General features: G+C 40.5%; 1 protein-coding gene across 1 annotated transcript; it reads left to right on the top strand.

Annotated features, from left to right (window-relative positions):
• Positions 1-39: 39 nt before the first annotated feature.
• Positions 40-23,145, top strand: espnla (espin like a). Its single transcript, XM_026159069.1, has 11 exons — positions 40-788; positions 2,478-2,668; positions 6,521-6,707; positions 6,790-6,972; positions 7,075-7,206; positions 17,744-17,905; positions 17,995-18,136; positions 18,290-18,462; positions 18,572-18,736; positions 19,927-20,879; positions 22,224-23,145. Exons 1-11 carry the CDS (start codon positions 495-497, stop codon positions 22,753-22,755), a joined length of 3,114 nt encoding a protein of 1,037 aa, XP_026014854.1. The 5' UTR covers positions 40-494; the 3' UTR covers positions 22,756-23,145.
• The last annotated feature ends 46 nt before the right edge of the window (positions 23,146-23,191 follow it).

The following is a 23,191-nucleotide window of genomic DNA, read 5'->3' as shown; positions in this document are numbered from 1 at the left end:
GTTTCATGTGGGTTATAATATTCTACATGTACCAGCTGCTTAGTCGCCCTTCTCTTTGATTAATTTTTAAAATAGTTGTAAAAAATGACTCTCATTGTAATCCACCATGCCTTGGCTCGGACTTCTCCCATTACTTAAGTTTCCGTGCTGCCTCAGCTCCCCCATCTCCAGTGAAGTGTGTGTGCATGTGCCAGCATATGGTCACTGCCACACAAAGAGAGAGCAGGAGGCCACGAGTGCTGCGCCTCCACCCGTCTTTCATTACCTTTCTTTCTCACCGGCTCTGACCCCCTCCTCTCTCCCCAACAGCTATGCTGGCCAGCTGGCTCCCGCTCGAGTGTCGCTTTCCCGGCTCAGGAGGAGCCAACGAGTACACGAGGGTTTTTTTGTTGTTGTGTGGGACTTTGTGTGTGTGAGATGGTGTTTTACTGGAAGGGAAAGAGCTCCAGGGAGCTTGTTCAGCCTGTGCCATAACCCACTGATAGCAGCGAGGCATGGTGCTTCATCGGACCATCCAGGCAGCTCGAGCGGGAGATCTCGCAGCCCTGAAGGAGCTCGCCTCTTCTGGTCACCTCTCTCCAGGCATCACTGATGCTCAGGGTGCTGGCCCGGTGCACCACGCAGCCAGGTGTGGACGCCTGGACTGCCTGCAGTTCCTGGTGAGCGAGCTTGGGCTGGGTGCTGATCCCCGGGCCTCGAACAAGGCCACACCAGCACATGATGCTGCAGCTACTGGCAACATCCGGGAGCTGCAGTGGCTTGTGCAAGAAGGAGGCTGCAACATTGAGGTAAATATATCCACTCATAGGAATCTTGGCACAAAAAGTTAGAGAGTGAAACCCATCCTGAGAGCTTAAGGAATTAACTTGACTTCCACTGGCTTGAGTACATTTATTAATGTATTCCTTTCGCAGGTAGTTACACCTGTAAAGGCTAAACCAAGAAGTAATTGTTAGAAAATTCTTCTTTTTTTTAAAAGCTGCAGTGTTTATTGAACCTTTTGATAAATTACATTTATTAAAAGTTTTTTGGGGGAAAATCACAGTGATGATGTAGAGTTCTCAAAAACTCACTTGGCATTACAGAGTTATGATAAATTAACAAATTATTACATTGTAAATGATTAAAACACAATTTAAAGAGATATCAGCTGAAGTGGAATAAGGGCCGGACTGTACTAGTGTGTAATACCAATTTTTACCACAAGATAGTGGAAGTATGTCATTCGAACCTTTATTTTAGTAGGTAAGTCACTAAGTCACTTCCTGCAAAGGAAAGGAAAGGAAACCTCCTGATAAATTAAGAATAAGGCTAAAAAGAAGTGTCAGAAGTTAAAAGAATAGCCGCAAAGATGCAGAAACTGATAAAAATAAATAAATAACAGCCATTGGAAAAACAAACTCTGCCCCCTGGTGGTGAAAGTTTTAGTTAAATTCTGTAAAAGGCGATTGCAAAATGTGAGAAATACGTCATCATCTTATTCATTAAAGATTTGAGAGTTCTGTTTTTCAGGTATTTCAGTAAGCTAAATGTTTTCAGTATTCCACTATTCCAAATTTCAGATTTTGTTTAAAACAGAAACATGAAAGTAACAAAGGATGAAAAAGAACTGACTATGATGATTTAATTGTTAGTTGTTGTTTTTTAAAGTATTACACGGTCATCAATTCATCTAAAATTTGGTTAAATGTATTTTAGAAGACGTAACATACAAGGATAGTCTGAAGGCAATAACTGAAAACTATAATTAATGGAATTAGAAGACTTTAGAATATCTGTTATATGCAAACGAAGCAGAATAGGAATAATAAACACACATTAAAAACATACTCTTAATGACTCCACTTGGTTATTTTAGCTATTAAAATCATTTTGTTCCTTGAGGGTCGAAAAATAAAGGAAAAAAAGTAATAACAGTAACAGCATAGGGAAAGGAATTAATTACAGTAGTTAAAGTAGTTTAAAAAATTCTCTAAAAGCTTAAACCTATTCTGATGTATTACTGACTGATTACATCATATGGTTTTGACTTAGCTGACATCCATTATGGTAATGTATCACATGTCCAGTAATTATGCCCAGATGGTTGCAGGAAGTATAACAGAGTAGAAGCAGAGTAAAGTTTATTTACATTGTTTTTCAAAACTGAATGTGCAAGATCAGATTTTTAAGCTTCTATTTTACTTACTGATTATCGGAAATCTCTTAGATAAGAATCTCTCCTGCAGCTTTTCGTATAAAAAACAGAAAGCATTTACGGTTCAGTCTAAGGAGCTCGGAAAGTAAGGGACTTAGGCTACTATGACCTGAATGACTGAGAACCTGTGCACACACAATTACTCTTTACTTGTTTTATGTTACTTCATTTTTTTTAATCTGTTGCTAAAATGATAATCAAAAATCATTTACCTCCCCTGAGCCTGTAGAGGAGCAGGTTTTCAGTTTTGTCCACATCAGATCTCTGCGAATGTTTCCAGGATAGAGATGCTGCCGGTGCCACGGCCCTTCACCTCGCGGCTCGGTTCAGTTGTGTGGAGGTCATTAAGTGGCTGCTTTCTGTTGGCGGTGTGGCCAAGGTGGAGACAAACTGTGGAGCTGTGCCTGCTCACTACGCCGCAGCCAACGGGGACCTCACCTGTCTGAAACTGCTCATTCAGGAAGCACCTGGGTGAGTTCACAGCCCTAATTTCACTTCCTAATATTACAGGCTCTGTTTGCCTGCCTGAGGATGTTTGTACAAAGATAATCATCTGCATCCACACTTTTCAAAGCCATCCAGTGGGCCGAATTGGACCCTCTTACTAGATTAATATTAACTGACTTTGCGTTTCCATTTTTCCATTTGTTTTTAGTAAGTAAGTTTAGTAAGTATTTTGTTTTTGGAAGTATGTGCAAAGAGTTGCAAGTTTGTGAAACTTCAAGTAGCGCTGTTAGGAAGAAACTTAAAATGTTAAAAATTTAAAAGTTAGAAATGTTATACTTTAGAATAATTTTTGATGATACTTCTGATCTGCTTTATTTTCCATGGCACTATAGTAACTGACGGACCCAAACAAAGCATAATAGCACCTGAGCCGCTGCTATTGGAAGTTCTTAAGCACTGATTAAGTGCAAGTTTAAAAAGTGGTGTTTCAGACTCATTCTTCTATCAGGCAGGTATTAAATTTAGAAACTTTTGCTCTTTTAAAGCATTGAAAACACTACTTCTCTTTGCCACTGAGCGATCACCACAGATCTATAAGCATACCATCCACATAAAACGAGATTAGCGGTTATACGATGGCCAGAGACCGTGGAACAACAGTCATAAAGTGAGCGAGTCCTAAGTTAAACGTTTTTCAGTTTTGAGTGATGCAGCTTCCAGTGGAAGTAAAGGATAACGCTGATTGACATGTGACAGCGTTGGTTACCTTTACAACTAGAGCTTAAACTGTCCAGCATTGACCAACTGTTAACTACACAGCAACTACACAGCAATGCATGAAGGATTTTCTTTATGCACAGAACTACCCATAAGGAGTCCTAACAGCACTTGGGTACAGAGCCTAAAAAAGGCGGGCGTTAGCTTGGATCATGCCTCCATTAGGAAGATAAAGTATTTGTAGACATTATGAGCAACTAATCTCAATCCGTCAAACATTTCATTTCAGTTTGTAAAGTTTCTTCTTTTTTGTCCTTAGCAGTGAAGTTATATTTTTCACTGCCCATCCCCATTTATTTAACCTGCATGAAACAACACATGAAGGACACCTTAAGAGCATGCTGGGTAAAGAATCTACAATGAACTTCTTCACGATGTTGTACTTTCAGATGCATGTCCGCAACATCCACAATCACATTATTTAGCAGTCTGCTGTAAGTATAGTTCTCTGAGAACTGCTGTTCTCTTTTCTATAGATAAATTCTCCTCCCTAAAATCGCATCTTTTTTTCACCTCATGATATGTTATCAGTTGAGACCAAGGTAATGGGATAAGACAAAGGTGATTTTAGGTATATTTTTTACTGTTTCACTGCAGCCCTAGATGGCAGATTAGTTCTTTTAAGAACTTACTTTGTAGAGTAGGGCTGGGTATCGTCACTGATTTCTAGAATCGATTCGATTCTGATTCACAAGGTTCCGAATCGATTCGATTCAATTTGATTCAAATCGATTCAATTTGAATCTGGGAAATTTTGCTGCTGGTTCAGTCAATATTGTTTGGAGAGGGATAAAACCTGCAGCTTCAGAATCAGTGCAAAAAGGAGGTAAACACAAAGCGCATACCTGCTGAAACATCAGAATCAGCGAGCTGTCAGCTTTCAGCCGCGACCGTGTCCGTGCCGTCGGGTGAGAAAAGCGACATCTCACTGATTCTTATGCGTTAGTGCGTCCACGCTTTGTGTTTACGTCTTTGTGCAGAATCCGTGTACCTGCTCTCATTTACTGTTTTAGCTGTTTGGTGGTGGTTGAAATTTTGTGACTTGTAACCTGAGATTCTGGCGTTTCAGGCAAAATAAATTTATAATAAAAAAATCGATTCAGGATTTTAATGAATCGATATCACGTTATCCAAGCTAGAATCGATATAAATCGATAAATCGATAATCAAAAAACAACCCCTATTTAAGAGTGATGTCCCACTTGATCTTACACTGACTCACTTCCAAACCCTTAAAAAAATCTTATCAATAAATATCTGTGTCACCAGAAAACAAAGTAACAGCAAATTACTGGATAAAAAGTATTATTATTATTACTACTATTGCGCTGTTATTTCTCTTCAGCGTAATAAAGTTGGTGCAGAAATTCGTAGTCCCCAGATTATGACTGCAACTGCTGTTGGTCTGGCTTTTCCTCTACTGCCACCATGACACCGACATTTGTTGTCTGCATCCCCACAGAATTATCCTCAAAGGTGCTGGAGGGTCAGTCCAAAACGCTTTGGTGACTTTTCTGCCATCATCTGGTCAAGTTTGATGTTTGTTTGAAGTTCAGGAGATTTTGACCAAGCTCGTGATATTGTCAGCAGCCACTCTTTACCTGCACAGTTTTATCCCTGTTCATACAGATGCTAAAGGACAAAAGGTCAAGTATAGAAAAAAAAGTCTTTACCACTCTAAATGACAAAAATAGAATTACACATGATAACACAGGGAAACAGGTTCTAATACAAAAGTTAGTTCAGTCATCTGCAATTCTTAATGAGCATAACTTTTTCGATTATGGCATGAGGTCACATTTACAGACATCTGAGATGATTAAAGGATGTACGGTATTGGGTTGCGCTCATCAAAAGGAACAAGTAAGTAAACATAAGCACCAGCCCTCACTTCTTCCTCCAATTAAACTTTTCCATCTCCTAAACCCGAGACAGCGGCACAGATAATGGCGCGTGTGGCTCTTCCTGCCTTATACTCTTGTTACAATAGAGTCTGACTGTAATTTGCATGATGCATGGCAGAGTTTAGAGCATCACAAGTAACCATCAGTGACCTGTGAATAATACATGGCTACATGTTGTCCATCACATTCGGCCTGCAGTTGTTAAAGAGCCGTGTGCACACCAGTGGAAACGCTGCTTTGAGGACCAAAAAAGATTTAAATTAAAGAAGAAATTTCCCCTGTGACATAATTTAACATTATTGCTTATATTAGATTTTTGCATAATTTCCACATCGATGTCCAGTGTGATGTGTATCCATAGATACACGCATGGTGTGCTCATTATTTTTGGTGTTATTTTTAATATGTTTTACCCACATTCAGCAACTAAATATTTATTTAATCATTTCCAGAATTAAAAACATACTTCAATTATCTGTGCTTTCATATTTCATTAAGATATTGCTCTGTTAGAACACATCAGACCATGTTGGCCATGAATACCAGATTTTTCTCTCTTTACAAAAACCTTACACATTATAACAATTTCTAACTTAACTACTAACAAAACATTTTTAACAATAGCAACTATAATGAAATAAGCAAACCTATATGTATCTTTGAACTAATTGAAACTGAACTGAAAAGAAAGAAACAATTTAAACCAAATAAAAATAAAAACAGATGAAATTATAAGCCATAAACTCTATTTAACTTGTATGTTTAATGAGAAAATGCTCACAGTTAAAAAAGCTGAAACGGTACAACTCTGATATTTTAGTGGAAAAAGCACTGTAGGTTTTTTCAGGTATTTTATTAATGGATCTGAGTAACTGTGGTAACTCTAACTAATACGATACAACAAAATGATTTGTTAACCGGAACAAAAATTGGAACTAGACTTATAAAAGAGACAAAAATGAACTGTTAAAATAAAAATAAAAAGTATATGTCCTTAGTTTTAATCACTGACAGTGGTTAAATTTGCTATACCAACAAACAAGAGAAGGCTTTGGTGCATATTTTTAAAGAGACTGGTTATTTCCATGGCCTGAAGTGTTGGATCTGTAGTGGAATATCTCTTTTTAACTTCTTAAATCTGCCTGTGCTCATATATTTTTTTAATGGCTAACCTCCATCACCTGTTTGTGCACAGGTGTGTGAACCACCAGATGGCTACCGGTGCTACTCCGCTGTACCTGGCCTGCCAAGAAGGGCACCTGCATGTTGTCGAGTACCTTGTGAAGGACTGCAGGGCTGATGTGCACCTGAGGGCCTATGATGGCATGACCTGCCTGCATGCTGCTGCTCACATGGGCCACCAAACTGTGGCGTTGTGGCTGGTAAGTGAAGAAGCATAAATCTATGAAGCTGTTTTTTACTTTTGATGCTTTCTTTGATCCGTATTTAATTAACTCTGAACAGGTGACCTGCACTGATATCAACCTGTCCTGTCAGGACATAGATGGAGCAACTGCTCTGCACTTTGCTGCCAGCAGGGGACACTATTGCATCTTGGAGAAGCTACTACACATGGGTTCAAAGGTCATGAAAGATTACTGGGGAGGGACCCCACTTCATGATGCTGCAGAGAATGGAGAGCTGGAGGTCAGAGCTAACTTTTTTCCACATTTTTTATATCTTATGTTTTGTGTTATGCCTGAATAAACTCAATTGTATTAATAAAACTTGTCTCGTTTGATCTCTCAGTGCTGTAAGATCCTGCTGGCCCATCAAGCCAACCCCTCAGATCAAGATATTGATGGGTTCACAGCAGCAGATTTGGCAGAGTACAACGGACACGCTGAATGTGCCAGATATCTCCGTGCCATGGAGAGAAACGTAAGATGTTTGTCACCTGCAGTATATTTTATTTTGCACGTTTTCCCTTGTTTGTTTCCTCTCTTTGTGTCGCGGCACAGCTGTTTGCCTTGGCATGAAAATCAAAGCTCGAGTACGGTCAAACATCTGGAAGATCTTGGAAGCTCAGTGAATCATTTTCTTAATTTGTAACATGTATTTCATTCAGGTCAAGCCTATCATTCTCCTGAGCTGTTCTCTTCCACTCAACCTGATTACATTGCTCTCAGTTCAAGAGGTCTGAGAAAGTGGAGGATGAAGGCTTTAGGGCATTACAGGAGATGATGGCGTGAGTACTGTGGCGGGGGGGGGGTATTCTTCTTTCTTTGTTTTCCACAGATGAGTCTGTCAGGCTAGCTCTTTTGGTTCGTGTGGAATGCAGCGCACTCCTCAATGCGATTGATCAATATTTTAGAGCTGACACCTTGTTTTTGCTGGTGTTGCCTGTTCAAGTCAGACGTCACTGCAGGAAGCACTTACCTGCATTAGGGTTAATCAACTCAGAATACTTTGATGTAAGTCATTCCTCCTGACATGCACAGAATCAGGTGATTTTTTTCAAATAACTTTGGCATATTTCATGAAGACAAGAACAATTTGAGTTACTGACTCATAACGTCACATGAGTAGGCTGAAATTTCATAGCTTTTAATTTGCATTCTGTAATTCACAATTCATTTTAATTCAGTTTTATTTATACAGTGCCAAATCACAACAACACTTGCCCCAAGGTTCTTTACGGTATGTATATAATATAAATATATAATAACAGAAAGAAAAAAAGAGAAAACTAAACAATTATATGACCCCCTAGGAGCAAGTGCTTTGGTGACAGTGAGAAGGGAAAAAACTCCCTTTTTACAAGAAGAAATTTCCAGCAGAACCAGGCTCAGAGCAGGGTGGCCATCTGCTATGACTGGTTTGGGTGAGGGGAGGAAGACAGGACAAAAACACGCTGTGGAAGAAAGCTTAAGAAGATCCTTTGTAACCTTTACTAAAGCTGTTTCTGTACTGTGGAGAGCTCTGAAACCTGAATGAAAGTTCTCAAATAAGAAAGGACAGAGGATATCCATTTGAAGTGCTGCTTAAACCGAATCCAAATCAATTTTAGACCGACTCTTAAGTGTCAAAAGTGTCTGAAATCGAGATCTCGTCTTCTTCTATAACCAGTTCTGAACATCAGTATGATAGGATCTTATCATAGTTTGAGTAAACTCCACTAATTTGATGTCTGTGAATTAGAGAAACAAAAAAAAAGTTTGTACTCAGGATGTTTGATGTGATTTCAGATAATTCAGTGGAGAAAAATTCATTGAATTTTGGTAAACCTTGAATGGTTGCATCAGCTTCTGGGACAGGTGGGCACCACTCTGTCAGCAGACTTGTTGAACGTTAAAGCCTCACAGCTGTCCACCTGCAGCCTGATGTAGTTGTTTTCCATCACCACTCCTCACTTGCTGCCTATAACGCAGGCTACACAGAGTAACCAAAGCTGTCGGCCAATAGGATCCATGAATAAGTCAGCGGAGAAGAGCAGCACTCATACATGAAGAGGATGATGATAGGGAAGTAGTGAGGCGTGACTGCCGAGCTCCTCTTAAGAAATAATCCTCCCATGAACAAAGGGAAGCTAATTAGCGCAGGGCTGCTGTGGCGTCCGACACAGCCCGAGCCACCGCCAACTAAGGGCCTATCAGTTACTTCTCTCCAGCGGCTCAGGTGGAGGGCCCGCGGGTGAAAATGCTGAGCCCGTTATGGGATCCACAAGCTTAAGTTTCAGCGTTTTCACCATTCTGATGCCTGGAGCCGGCAACTCTATCCCTTTGTGGAGCTGGAGAGCAGGATGTCATTGGCATCAAACACACATTTGACTGTCAGTCATGTTTTTTTCCAAGAGGCTTGGAAGTGCTATGATTGTCACCTCTGGATGCTGTGTAATGATGGTAGCAGACTGAATGGTATATCGTGTTTCTTGGCACTTTATGAATTGGATACACTAACAGAGACTCAGTGTGAAGTAAAAGGTCATCTGACAGACAACCGACCAAACAGTCACTCGATTTAAATCTTTATAACATTTACAGGATAGAATATGTAATGATTTAAATCCAGCTGTGGCAGAGATAAGGTGTGCAGGTAGACGTGCCTTAATTACATTTCTGGAGGTGTTTTACGTTTGTAACGCAGATCGCGGGTTTCATCGGTTCTTAAGTGTCAGTTGGATAATCTCATTTCCGAGAAGTGACCTGAATGTAGCGGGACAGTGACCGCTGCAGATCTGGACTCGCTGCCATGTTTGGATCACTCACAGCGAGGTCAGACTCGTTCAGCGCTGTCATCTACTCTTCCCTCATCTCGCATCTCAGCAACAGCTGCAATCAAATAAACAGTGTGCGGTGTGAGGTTTACTTCACACGCACACGCGCGTGCACACACACAGAGCGATCAGGCCAAAGATACTGGTGTTTGAGATTTTTGTTATTTTTAGAAACCTTGGAAAGAGCATTCATCAGTCATCACTTTGGTTTTTAAGACACACGTCTAAAGTTTTACATTTCTTTTGAGAAATAAAACACATGTAATCTAATAACTTTAAAGAGAATTTAATGAATTTTGTTGGGCTCATCACATCACTTTATCCTCTTGCACAACAGAGCTGTGAGTCTGTCCGACTCATAATGTTTGGGTGCAAAATGTGATATTTATTAGGAAACTAGTGCAGAGATATTTTACAGCTCTATAAAATATGGACTATATGGACAAAGTGCTGAACACATTTAACCTACCGGAGCAGCTCAGTCATGGAAGTACATGCAACGAAGCTCCTGGTGCACAGTTTTTGTTCTGATGTTAATGGTCAGAGATAGTTTGGAGCACTGCAGTTACTAAATCTCAAACCTCGCTCTGTGACTCACATGGTCTGACACTTCATGGCTGAACTGCTATGGTTCTTATTTGTAAAGCCAGAGTACATTACCAGGTGCTTCATTTTATACATCAATGGGCTAAAGAGGTGTGGCCCAATACCTTTTGTCAGTATAAAGTGTATCACTCATTATATCCTGTGTATCATGACTTTCTTTTGCTATTATATATCTGGTTTTAGACTGCAAAAAAATTTTGAACCCTGAATTTATTTTTCAGTTTTATGTGCGCTTTCATATACGCTATAAAAGGTGCTGTATGGGACATTTTGCTGGCTAGTTTTGGGTCCACGGGCGCCTTCAGAGCAGTGGTTCTCAAAGTTTGGAGGGCCTGATACCCCTTAGAGAAGGACGGCATCATAGTGCCAGAGTGTAAAATATTGTTGTTTTGTTATATCCCTTTTTTGACTATGAGATCGATATGATTGGTCCGTCACTCCCAACTTCTTTCAGTGTGATTGGTTACTGATGTGAAGGTCTATGTTTTAACTAAGTAGTATCTTTGAACCCAATTTAAAGTGAGAGAAAGAAAAACGCAACATTAAGTAGAAAAAAGGCAAAACCAATTCCAATTAGAAGTTCTATAAACTGCATCAGTTTTATGTCTGTGATGTAAACTTCTATATATGGTGTCGTATTGTGATGACCAAGTTACAGCACATGAAAGGTCGAATTCTTTCCCTACATTTTGATACCATGTTCACCTTCTATTCCTTCTGAGTCAAAATAATTTTCTAATGGAGTCATATCTGTGTTCACGTGTGATACTTTGAAATATAATGAAGCTGTTGTACAGAGGAAAGTCGGCTGAGTCTGAGGGGTTCGGGTGGGAGCATTTTTGATTGATGAATGAGCTCTTCTATTCAATCGTCCCAGGTGGAAAAACAAAATCACCTGATTACCCACGCGCATGTCTCTGCTCCAGGTGCTTTGACAAGTCTTCCGCTGATACCTCCCTGCGTGTAACAGCATGACCGCTGGTTTGTCAATGCATTAGTGACATTACCGGCCATCCTATCCGGTCCCTCAATTATTAACAGCATTCTCCGATCAGAGTTTATTGTTTATTACCTGGCGGCCCTTGGCCACTGTTAAGAGACGCTGATGATGGTGTCAAACAAGTGGACGGTGATCTTAAGATAGCACGCCCCAATACCTGGCTGCACAAGTCGGTGTGAGTCATACCACGAAGTGTGCGCCGAGAGAACTGCTCGAGGTCAAGGTCGGTGAGTTTTAGTTTGGTCTGTTTGTCAAAGTGCAATCGTTTTTTTTATTGTGCTCATGTGATTTTGTTTGTGCGTGTAAACTGTATGAGTGGTGATCTTTAATGTTATGTGCTTCTGTCTTTGTTGCTCTGTGCCAGGAACTACAGTTGAAAAGCCTCTGTAGTTAAATTTGGGCACATTTACACGATGGACCCAAGTGCTCGTTAATTAATGAGCATTGTCCCTCACCATATTATAAGCTCTCTTTCTTGCTTTTATACTCGCGCCTTATTTTTCTTTGAGCTGAAGGAAAGTGAGCGGACAGGCTGAGTAATTAATTTTGTGAAATGAATGGAAAGTTTTGTATGTTCCGTTTGAGAGGCCCGAACTGGCAGATGTTTTGGCAGCATTTTGCCTATTTTCTGATCAGTTATAGCCTGTTACGGTTAGGCATGAGTAACGCTCCAGGCTCATGACCTTACTTTATTTTGTCATTGTTGATTTTTGCAAATTGGATGTGTTTTCTTTAATCTTGCAGTTTCCAGACATGTCCAATAGTAGTTACAATATTTCAGCACTAAGTAGACAAATACTTTCAGTTATTACTTTTGTAGCTGCAGCAGATGCAAAAAAAAAAAAGAAAATGCTGTAGATGTTCCCAAAAACAGTATATCTGTCAGTTGGTAGTCTCGCAAGCATTTACCTCCATGGAGGAAACCTGAGAGTATATTGCCATGTGAGTGGACATGTATTTACACTATAGCGGTCTGTGTATAATGTGCAGCCGCTGTATACATTCCCTGTTGCAATTTATCACTGTGAATATTTCACGTGGAAGCAGGTTGTTTGAATGATTGATTCCAGAGTGCAGAATTACAAGACATGTTTCTTAAACACAAACTGTGTTTCTGAAATAATTAAACTCTCCCGTGGTTCGACCCACAGGGACCGCAGATTACTGGAGCTGCATGTCTGACAATGAGACAGCATTGAGTAGCTGTTTCTTAACTCCCTGGCTCCTAATCTGTAGCGATCAGAGCCTTTGTGGTCTTCGACAAAAAGGAGAGCAGATCCAGGCCAAAAGCAGGGTTAGGCTATCTGAATATGCGTGGCAGTAGTGATGGGGGAGTGATGAAAACCAAATGCTCTCTGGCCACTGCATCTAATTAAACACACACATGCAGGGTTCATCGTAGTTTTTAGGACACTGAACTGTTACGAAAAAGGTCACAAAGGAATCGGGCTCCCCCTTCCCATTTCCCAGCCCGCTTGTTGTTTATCTATTTATGGATTGCACAACTTCTGGGAAGATTATTCCTCCGCCCGAGCTGTGTCACAGCATATTTCGTGTTGCTCGACATCAAAGTGCCGCGTGAGAGGAAATGGCACGGACCACCTCATGGACGTAACGCACAACAGCGTGCAGCAGCATATTAGGCCTGGCTTTGAAGTTTTGGCTACTAATAATGTCCTCTGAGAGGTGAATTTGATATGTATTCTGTATGGAGTGCATTAGGACAATGCAGGTTCATTAAAGGCGACCTAAATGCTTCCATACATCCGACAGCCTGCCTGGAGCGGTGTGAAATGCTGCCACCTATTCAGCCGTGCATGTGCTTGTTTTCTTCTTTGGTTTGGTGCGAGTCTTCAGGCTGTGAAATGTTTCATGTGCTCATTTGTTCATCATAATCAGAAACTTCCTTTTTTATTCTAATTAAAAACCTAGCAGACTTATATCCTTGATAGCCTGTAAAAAACAACAAAAAACAACAACAACAACAACAACAACAACCATATTTAACCTAAAACAATTGACACTTTTGACACTTTCTGGCACAGAACCTGCTCCCATATTGAAATCATCTCGTGTGACTGGTTACACTGCCTGAATCTACATTTTTAATACTTTAAAGGCTCCCAAAACCTGCTGTAATCTGGGATTTCCTGTTTGTGCCTAAACTTGACATATTTACCTGTTAAGTAGTTTGTATTATGGACAAAAGTATTGAGCCACACCTCTTAATCTTTGAATTCAGTCGCATTGCCACAGGTGTATAAAATCAAGCACGCAGCCATCCAATCTGCCTGTACAAACATTTGGATCTTTGTAAAGAGCTCACTGAATTCAAGCCATGGTGCTGTAATTGTGCTGAGGCACATAGAGAGTAAAAGTTGCCAGTGCTCTTCTGACTCAATAACTGCAGAGCTCCAGACTTCCAAACCTCCTCTGGCATTAATGTCAGCATAAAAACAGTGTACAAAGAGTTCCTGCAGGGGTAATGGAGGTGATGTAGCATAGGTCCCCAGTACTTTTGTCCAAATAGTGTATGATTTAAGAACAAACTGAAAGAAAAAACACACCTGAAAATCATCTTTTCCCCTATCTACAAATGATGAATGGAAACTGTTGTAAATGTAAGATTTGACTATACTAACAAAGAGAAGAAATTATGTCCTCTCTGTGGTTGGTTTGATGTACTCCTGTAAATTAAGATTAAAGACTACAGTCGTACTTTACACACAACTATCACACAGAAGTAATAACAAAAGCAGTCTGAGACTGCATAGCTTCCCTCCACATCATGGATGAATCGAGTCCCTGGATCCAGTTGGTGTCATTTTGTTGTGAACATCAAGGCCATTTCCCCCAGCTTTTCCTCTTTCAGTTTAAGATATACTTTTATCTATCTTAAAAGTTGAAAAATTACAAAAAAAAGAACCTAAAACAAAATAAAATAATGTCCTTTTTTAACAGTTTTTCCAGTTCAGGGGGCTCGTGTGGCACTGAATCCTATCCCAGCTGTCACTTGGGGAAAAGCAGCCATACATTACATTCATACCTACCTACGGCCAGTTTAGAATCAGCAACCTGACTGAACACGCCTGTCTCCGGACTGTGGGAGGAAGCCAGAATAGAAACAAAGACCCCAAGCAGGCACAGAGAGCCATCTCCATGTAACATAGGTCAACAAATTCAATAAAGCAAAACGAGCACAGCAAATGTGAGGTGAAATTAAGATGGCTCAGTGTACACACAGGGTCAAGTGTAGAAGGACAATCCACACTAAAATGTGTATGTTGGTACGTGTTTGTGAAGATATGATGCAGAAAGTACAATTTTGCCTCATTTCGCAATATTAAAAAAATCCTTGCAAAAATTCCTGGATCGAGATCAACTCCAAAAGTGAATTACTTCTAAGTTGGGCAAAGCTCCATTTCTATTAAACTTCTCATGCAAAAGTTCTGTGTGTAACTTTTTAAGTCAGGCAATCTGAACCAATCACATAACCTCCTTGATGGAGATCTCTTTTCATCTGTTTCTGTGGTGTTCGCTCAAACGAGATCTTACTCCATAATGAGGTCACACGTAACTAGACAAACCAGGCTCGTTGCATGAAAAGCACTTGTGACGTCATGCAACGGCCACCAAACTGCAGTTCAGTGTGATGGTGGGAAACCTGCAGCAGTTCAGGTGAGGTGAAGAGAGAAGTCTCTGAAAATGGATCATCTTACAGCAGGCATGATGTCACCTGATTTAGATGACAGGAAAGATATAACGCAGTAAGCACTTCTTTGATCCTCATCATTTTCTAAGACAAAAATGTGAGTGTTTAAAATAGAACTCTGACTGAGCACGTGCCTTATTTTATTAACATTAACATCAGTCATTTCAAATTAATACTTATCAAACTCCGTATGTATCTCGGTTTTTTAAAAAGTATGAAAATAATTTCAATCAAAGGCCGCTGTTGTCATTCATGGAGTCTGGGCAGTGGCAGATGTCAAATGGCTGCAAAAGTCAACCTTTTTTAGTTTAAACCTGAGAGTAACATAGCTGAAGAGGTAAATAAAATGTACATAAACAATTGTTTGCTGTAAAGAAGTCAGCATGTGTGTCCAATAGTTGTATTTTCACATGATAGCATCAATAACCAGCATATAGTCCTCCTCTCCTTTTTTATTCAACTCAGTTTCATGCTCACACATGTAAGCATGATTCATAATTACAGGCTCAATACAATGGCCAGCGTACAGCTGCATCCAGCCGAATAGCTACATCGGTTAGCTGGAGACGCTGATTGACTGGTGCTTCCTCTGTGATCAGGGTCAGAACTTTTGGGTCATTTTCAGAGCTGATACTTTATTGCTTAGCTAGAGAGCATCTATGTTTTCCTGTCTTTCACAATTCTTAAAGCATTTTCACTCAATATCTAAGGGCGTTTGCATGGCTCATGGGAGAAAATTATCGTCACGGTGTTTAGCTTTAGTCATTGCTTATAACCAGCAGCATTTATGAGCCATAAATAAGTAAATCAAATACAGCAGGAGGGAAGTGCCGAAAACACAGCTGCAGCTCTTTTGGAAGTTTCCCGCTCCTTCCCCCTCTTCTTATCGACAGTAAAGCTGAACAATATTGCTTCACTTGTTTCCTTTTGATGGGAAATTACAACCAAAAGCAGCACAGTGTGCTTTTTGCTTTACTTTTTTTTCATTATTCAGAAACTGTGAGCCGTTTGAAACGACGACAGCTCTGGAAACCATTGCACACACAAAGGAATGGAGGCTTTCCTGAGTCAAAACATGCATTAAACATTTAGGGATTTTAAAATCATGAAAAAGTGTGCTTCAGCTGAAAAGAAATTTGGAGCATATTAAGGCCAGCAAGTTGTAATATTCAGGGTTCATTAGACCTGTAAGTAATGTATAATTCCATTGATAGCACTGTCAAGCTAAAAATCACAAAGGCTTCACAACAAAATGCAAAAAAGTTACCCAAAAGCAAGTTTTAAAACTTTTTAAAAGAAACAGCTGAATCCACAGATCTCAGGCTCAGACAGAAAGAGGTTCAGAGTCTAGGGGTCACTGTTGCAAAAGCTCTGTCTCCTTTAATTATTAGCTGGCAGGCCGTAATCACCTGATCCTAGGGACCTGCTGGCGATGTATGGATGTAACGGTTATCTGATAACCAGAATCTTAAAATAAATCCTAAAGTCAGTGGAGAACCAGTGCTGCAGAATTAACCATGGTGTGACATGTGAACAGCTAAAACTGCAGAACTGCAGGAGGTAACGGTAACGATGGGTCATTTCAAATCCTAACAATCCAATTGCAATGAAATGAAGGCATGAATAACAATCCCCAATTCAGAGCATAACACAATAGACCTCAACTTGGTAAGCAAGGTAAAAGCTGAAACAGCAGTCACACCAAGCTTCCTGATCCTGATTAGCAAAAGTGGCAAGGGGAACTAGAATTTGCATTACAGTTTTTAATAGAGTCAAAGCACGTATGTAAGATGTGTGACTGGGGCTTAAATGAGATACAAAACTGGATTCCATATGTGCAGCAGTGATAAGAAATTTCTTTAACAGTAATCAAAATGTGCTGAAGAGGGAGCAGCAGAAACAATAAAGTCCCCAAACAGGAGCCTTGTGGCACACCATAGGCAAAAGAAGTGAAGAGGACCTGGACTTAGAAACAGCCACAGAAAAGGAGCATTCAGAGAATTTGAAGAAAGATCAGATGTAAATAGTGGAGCAGCACGTTGGCACGGTGGTTAGCACTGTTGCTGCACAGCAAGTGTCTGTGTGGAGTTTGCATGTTCTCCCCCGTGTTTGCGTGGGTTCCCTCCGGGTACTCCGGCTTCCTCCCACCGTCCAAAGTCATGCAGCTTGTGGGGATAGGTTAATTGGATAATCCAAATTGCTACTAGGTGTGAATGTGCGAGTGAATGTGACTGTGAATTTTTTGTCGGTCCCTGTGTGTTGGCCCTGCCACAGACTGGTGACCTGTCCAGGGTGTACCCCGCCTCTCGCCCTATGACAGCTGGGATAGGCTCCAGCGACCCCCGCGACCCTGAAAAGGATAAGCGGATGGATGGATGGATGGATCAGATGTAAATAAAACATCTTGCAAATGAGAATCATTTTGTGGTTGTGACATATCTTCCAAGTATGAAATAATTGTACAAAAGCAGCTAAAGGAAGCTGCAGTTCTGTAAGTGCAAGTATAAGGACAAACAAGTATTTGTAAAGTTTGTGCATCATTCTGCTTCCTTGTTGAAGGAACTTGTGTTTTGTTTTTTTAGTAACCCGTATATTGAAGTTTGTAGATTGCCGGTTAATTTTCGATTGTCTTTGGTGTTTGTTGTCTTATTTCTGTTTGTTTGTTTGTTTGTTTTGCTTTTTTGAATTATGAATAAATTTTAAAAAATCATTTATTCAAACTGAATATAGGAGATGCTTCTTTATTATTCCACGTTTTTTTCCTTTTTTTAATCCTTATTACCTCTTTTTGTCACACTCTGTTTCCACGTTTTCCAAGGTGATTATAATTATAGTGCAGTAAAGTGCAGTAAAGTCTTATTCTAAATATTTTAAATGTTTGCAGGCCTACAGTGTAGATAAGCCCATTGAGGTTCCCACTCCAGCAGAGGAGGTGAAAGTAAAGCCAGCCCTGGTGTTGCCGCACAGCAGGGAAGACTACTACGGGAGCCTGAGTGACACATGCACAGACAGTCACAGCAGTAACTCACACATGGACAGTTTAAAGGTAATCGCAGTTTAGTTTTTATGATGCTTTCTGTTTTTTTTGTGGTTTCTTAGAGCACGCCAGTGAGTCCTTTTATTTGTTTACAATAGCAGCCTGAGAATGAGGAGTCTCCACAAGCAAGATGCCCTCAGTCCCTGCTTGCACCTTCTTTACCTTCTGGTTCATCTACACCTGCCCAGCCTCAGAGGACTGCCGTCAGTAGAATAGAGCAGGTTGAAATCGCAACATCTGGTGAGAGAAACATCTGTGGAGCTTATTTAATTGCTCTTATTGCAAAGCAAGGCAAAAATTTATTGCACAATTCCATGGTAACAGTGAGTCATTTCAAATATTAATCTGCTTTAAAATGACTGGGAAAATGACTGCTCATGACTTGTACTGCAGTTATTAGATGTTTCAAGCAACCCAAGGCCGCTGGGAGTGAGAGAACTGTCTGTACTGATAAGACAATGTTGCCTGATGCAAACCTCCTGGCTGAAAGAAAACTTCTTGGCGACATGAAGTCCATTAAATCTTTGAAACAGTCAGGAATATCGGGAGTTTTCACTGGACAAGCGGTAAGTATTCTAGGCTTCCTTATTTTAAATATCCTGTCATCAGATTCACTTCATTTCTTTGGATAAAAAGCTGATAGCTAGAACTCTGCCGCTTCATGTATCTCTGAAGAATAAGATGGTGGTCCTACCTACTGAGGAGGCCAACCTGTCAGACATTGATTATCTGGTGCCCACCCATGATGAGAGAGGCTGTCCCATAGCAGAATGGAAGAGGCAAGTCATGGTGAGACAGCTGCAGGCCAGGCTGCTGGATGAGGAGGATCAGAGGAGAAAGGTAATGTTGTCTGAGAGATGAATTAGGGCACAATTTAGTACTTTCAATCAAGAAGTCATTGTGTACAAATCGGATCTTCAAGGTGCTTTTCATGTAGGACTAAATCAGAGAATTTCAGGAGTAAACCAAGATTGATGTGACTTTTTAGACTAGCAGTTCCAGAGAAAAGGGAAATGAGCCTGATTGCCATTTAATTGTTGGCTTTTAAGTAGAAACAAAAGACTGTAGCCCCAATCCAACCTTTTAAAATTTATCAAACAGTTAGTCGATAACACTTTAGTGTATGTCCTGTATTTAAAAAGTGTCAGTTTTTGCTTCTAATGGTACTTCTAAGCCCTTTTAGATTATACAGAATGCAACTGCATGCAAAACAGTCATTATGTTGTGTGGATCTTTACGTATTAGATTCTTTATAAAATCCTTTGTGTTATAGGTTGGTATAAGTTGTGTTTAATATTTCAGCTTCTGTAACAGGAAGTAACCCAACCGTTGGGTTACACTTGTAGGTACTCGTGCACACACTTTCCCCATTTCTTTTACATTTAAATCCCAAAGGCAAAGGCCTTTCTGGTTTCTTGGAATAGTCATTTAAAAATGAACAAATATTTGGGAAAATATTTGGAGTGTTTCTTGGAAAAGATGGAGCACATAAAATGAATAACTTCATCGACAGACAACTTTGAATTTCCGCCTGCTGGCTGAGCAAAAGAAGCTATCTCCACTTCTGGGTGGAGAAAGCTTTATTTTCTCGCATTAAAGACAAAACGGCTTTTAGTCAAGAAATGACCACCACAATAATCTATAATAATCAACCGTAGTAAGGTCTGCTATTTGAGGTAAAGCCTAATTTAAACAAAACCTCCCCTAAACAAATGGTTACAGTCTAAACATAATGAGAAAAGCAAAAATTGCAGCTCGTTCTTTGTGTTGCTTCTCTAAATCTGCATTACTGAAAATCTGAAAAACACTTGGAAATTCAGTCCCCATTTACTTTTAATTGCTCATAACAAATCACTGAACACATAGCACATTGTGAGTCAAGTCATATTTCTGAGGTTTGGATGAGGTCTGTGTTGCAGTTTTAATGTATCATTACTCTTTTTCTTGCATGCCAAAACCCTCTGAAATGTTTAAAAAATGTAAAAATTACATCCTGCGTGTTTATCTGGTGTTTGCCTCTTCTTTTACAGGAAAACGGGAACAGATTTGCCAAAGTCAGCTGGAGGTACTCCCAAGCCCACAATGCCATCCTGGGGCCCTCTGGTGAGCTGCTGACTGAGGGTGATCTCATCTATCTGGAGCAGCAGATTGCCAACGTCTCCCTGCAGAGGAACTGTGAAGGCTACGAGTTGGAGTTGGCTCGTCTAGCTGAGGAGCTCAGGCACATCCTGCCGGCCCCCATAGTGAACATCACCGTCAACACGCAGTTTGGGAACTTCACAAATCAAGTTCCCTTACCTGTGTGGTGCGGCCGTATCTCGGGGATCGTAAAGAGCATGTCTCTACTCATGACCAACCTGACGGACCAGCCCTACTGCAAGATGCCCAATACAGAGCTTATCACAGTGTTTTCTCAGACGTCAGACAGAAAGAACTCCACTAGGGGACGCAGGGAGATGATCGAGGATGAAATCCATCAGTTTGGAGTGTCTGTGAGGACTCTGAAGTCAAATTTTGAAACGCAGAACATGTCGTTGTTAGCTGAACCTTCAGAAGCTCACATGTTAACCTCTTCCACACAGTTTGAGGCCCCAGAGTCAGGAAAGCAGGTTAAAGGGCTGAATCCAGCTGCAGAAATAGATCAAAACAGTGACTCTGGTATTGACTATGATACAAATGTTCCTGATGTTCAAGAGACCATTAGTCTTAGAAAGGAGAGGATAGTTGTTCTGTTTTTAGGCCACTGGAAGAAATCTGCTTACACTGTGGCAATGAAGAGCAAGGATGCAGCAGAGAGGAAGATAAGTGGAGGAAACCCAGACATGGGTGACAGATCTGGTCATAGGAGTAGCATCGAGAGTGCTCAGTCAGAGATGATGAATAGTTCCCTGGGACACTTCTTCAAGCAAAGAAGTGCTGTCAACAAGATGCTGGGAAACTGGAGAAATATGATTTCCAGTGTCCCTTCAAGGCAGATAAGAAGGTAGGATGGGGTGACTTTCCCTTCCTATTGAAAACTGAAACTGTTCACATCTTTAAGTAACTTAATCAGAGATTTGCGTGGATGTTTGTGTGTCAGATCATATTGTAATTTTCACCTCACATCAGAATCATGGAGTTAAGAACAATATCTGTTTTCTTTTAATGCATATATGCTGTTCCTCCATAGTAGATGTTTATATATTTACCCAACATGCGAAAGGTCACTGGTTTGAGATCAGGAGGAAACACAAATACCTTTAGGGTTGCGGGTTGCATCGTCAAGATTTGCCAACTCAAATTATCTGTAAATTATCTGTGGTGACCCCTTGTAAATAAGGGATCAGCTGTAAGAAGCTTTATACTGTATAAATGATACACGAGAAGTGTGGTTAACGCTCAAGCAACCAAGCTAATTTAGCAACTAGAATTACAGAGGGGTTCATTATAACCCTATTATACGTTATATAGCAAAGTATAATGGGTGTGTGTGTGTGGGGGGTGGGGGGGTGGGGGGGGGGTAATTCTGTCTTGGGCAGGCCTGGCAACGAAGCTCGAGAGAGAGAACACCAAATGGCCAGGCATTAGCCTAAGGGGCCAAAGAGGCAAAATGGGCCAGCCTTCTTGTGGGCTCACCAGCTGCAAGAGATACCATAGGGGTTGGGTGCAATGTGCCTGTTGAAACTAGCTCTTGGGACATGGATTGTCAACTCTCTGATGGGAAAGGAGTCTGATACATTGGGGTTTTCCCAGCTGAGCTTGGAGAAGGCGGTCAAACATATCCCTTGGAGGTTCTTCCTTTTTCAGGGTTCTTCAGATTTATGGCCCCATTGCTGGGGATAAGTCTGACTCATTTCCGTTAGGTGTTGGACTTTGCTAGGGATGCCCTTTGACACAATTTTGGAGTGATTCTCCCTGACCTGGAAATGTCTCACTGATTGCCTGGATAAGCTGGAGAAGGTAGCTGGGGAGAGGGTGGTCTGGGGCTTTGGTTCCCATCCCTTCCCCTGTCTCGACTTAAACTAAATTTAAGCCTGAAACCAAATAAAAAATATTTTTCAACATAAATACCAAATATCAGGCTTGGATTCTGCTTTTTTTTTTATTTATAGGACATTTATAGGACAGTAAATCAGAATTAGAATACCTTATTAATCACTAAGCAAATTATGTCAATAAGTGTCTATAAGTTTTGTACCAGTACTCAGAAAATACATTTATATTAATGCTACATAATTACATAATTTTGGGCTTGGTAAACTATGGACATATGGTATCTCCTTGTTCATGCTTGGTGAATGACAGATAGTCAAATACATTGTTGTGTAACCTGCAGTGTTATCAACAGGCTCCAAAGGCAGAAAGCCCTCTACTCGCCAGAGCAGTTCTTACCCCGTCTGGATGGTGTTCCTGTAGAGTATGACAACCTGACCCTAGATCTCTTCATGCTGGGCTACTTTCACATCTTGGAGCTGGACCTGCCAGTCGATGAACGGAAAATGAGGCATCTTCTGTGCTTCGAGGTATTCGACCATGTGGGGAGCTTCCCCTGGGAGATGGTCAGGGACTTTCATAAGGCCGTCATTCAGGACATTGAGGCTGGGAACCGTGAGTGGAAGGACGGCTTCGAGGACATTAAAATAAAGTTCTTTGGGAATACCTTGAGTCAGCCTGAATGCTCTACAGAAACAGTAAAACACAGCCTCCCAGAGGTTAGACAGGTCCCTAAAGTCATTGTGCAGACGCCTACGCCAGATGAGGGGACACTCTACACTGGAACTGACATTTCCAGTTTTAGTAATGAAGAAATTTGTAAATATATTGACCGTAGTTTTGCTTTTTGGAAAGAGAAGGAGGCAGAGATTTTTGATTTCGAGTAGTCACTTGTGTCATATTTTTAGATAACATCGGGGCTGGCTATCAAACGAATTAATGAACTAAACATTTCCATCATCAGTTATGAAGTAAAGTTGGCACAGATATCTTAAACCTAATTGTCGGAAGTCTTGTTTACTTAATGTTTCATCGTAAATTTCTTTGTCTGAATTATAATTTTGTTATTTTTTTTTACTGTTTATAAAAAATATATATGCTTTTAAGAGTAGAATATTTAGGTACTGTGGTAATAGTATTGAAACTCAGTCAAATAATTGTCAATATCATCAAGTTTCAGACGATACCCAGCCCTGTTAAAAAAGAGTGCTAAAAGTGTTTTTGTTCAGTTCTTTGTTAAGAGAGCATTTTGTGGTAAATATTTGCAACAAAGCCTCAGAGTGATCCATGGTGTGAGAAACCAATTCTGACATTCTTACAAAT

Source organism: Astatotilapia calliptera, chromosome 23 (genome assembly GCF_900246225.1).
Source record: "Astatotilapia calliptera chromosome 23, fAstCal1.2, whole genome shotgun sequence".
Lineage (NCBI taxonomy): Eukaryota > Metazoa > Chordata > Actinopteri > Cichliformes > Cichlidae > Astatotilapia > Astatotilapia calliptera.
The sequence above is the reverse complement of the archived record's forward strand: the minus strand, read 5'-3'. Positions and strand labels throughout refer to the sequence as shown.

Excerpts from the sequence above, each read along its gene's own strand:
- espnla (XM_026159069.1), top strand. The coding sequence starts at position 495 with ATGGTGCTTCATCGGACCATCCAGGCAGCTCGAGCGGGAGATCTCGCA. Across the intron at positions 2,669-6,520 it reads CTCATTCAGGAAGCACCTGG|GTGTGTGAACCACCAGATGG; the intron begins GTGAGTTCACAG and ends GTTTGTGCACAG. Across the intron at positions 7,207-17,743 it reads TCCGTGCCATGGAGAGAAAC|GCCTACAGTGTAGATAAGCC; the intron begins GTAAGATGTTTG and ends AAATGTTTGCAG.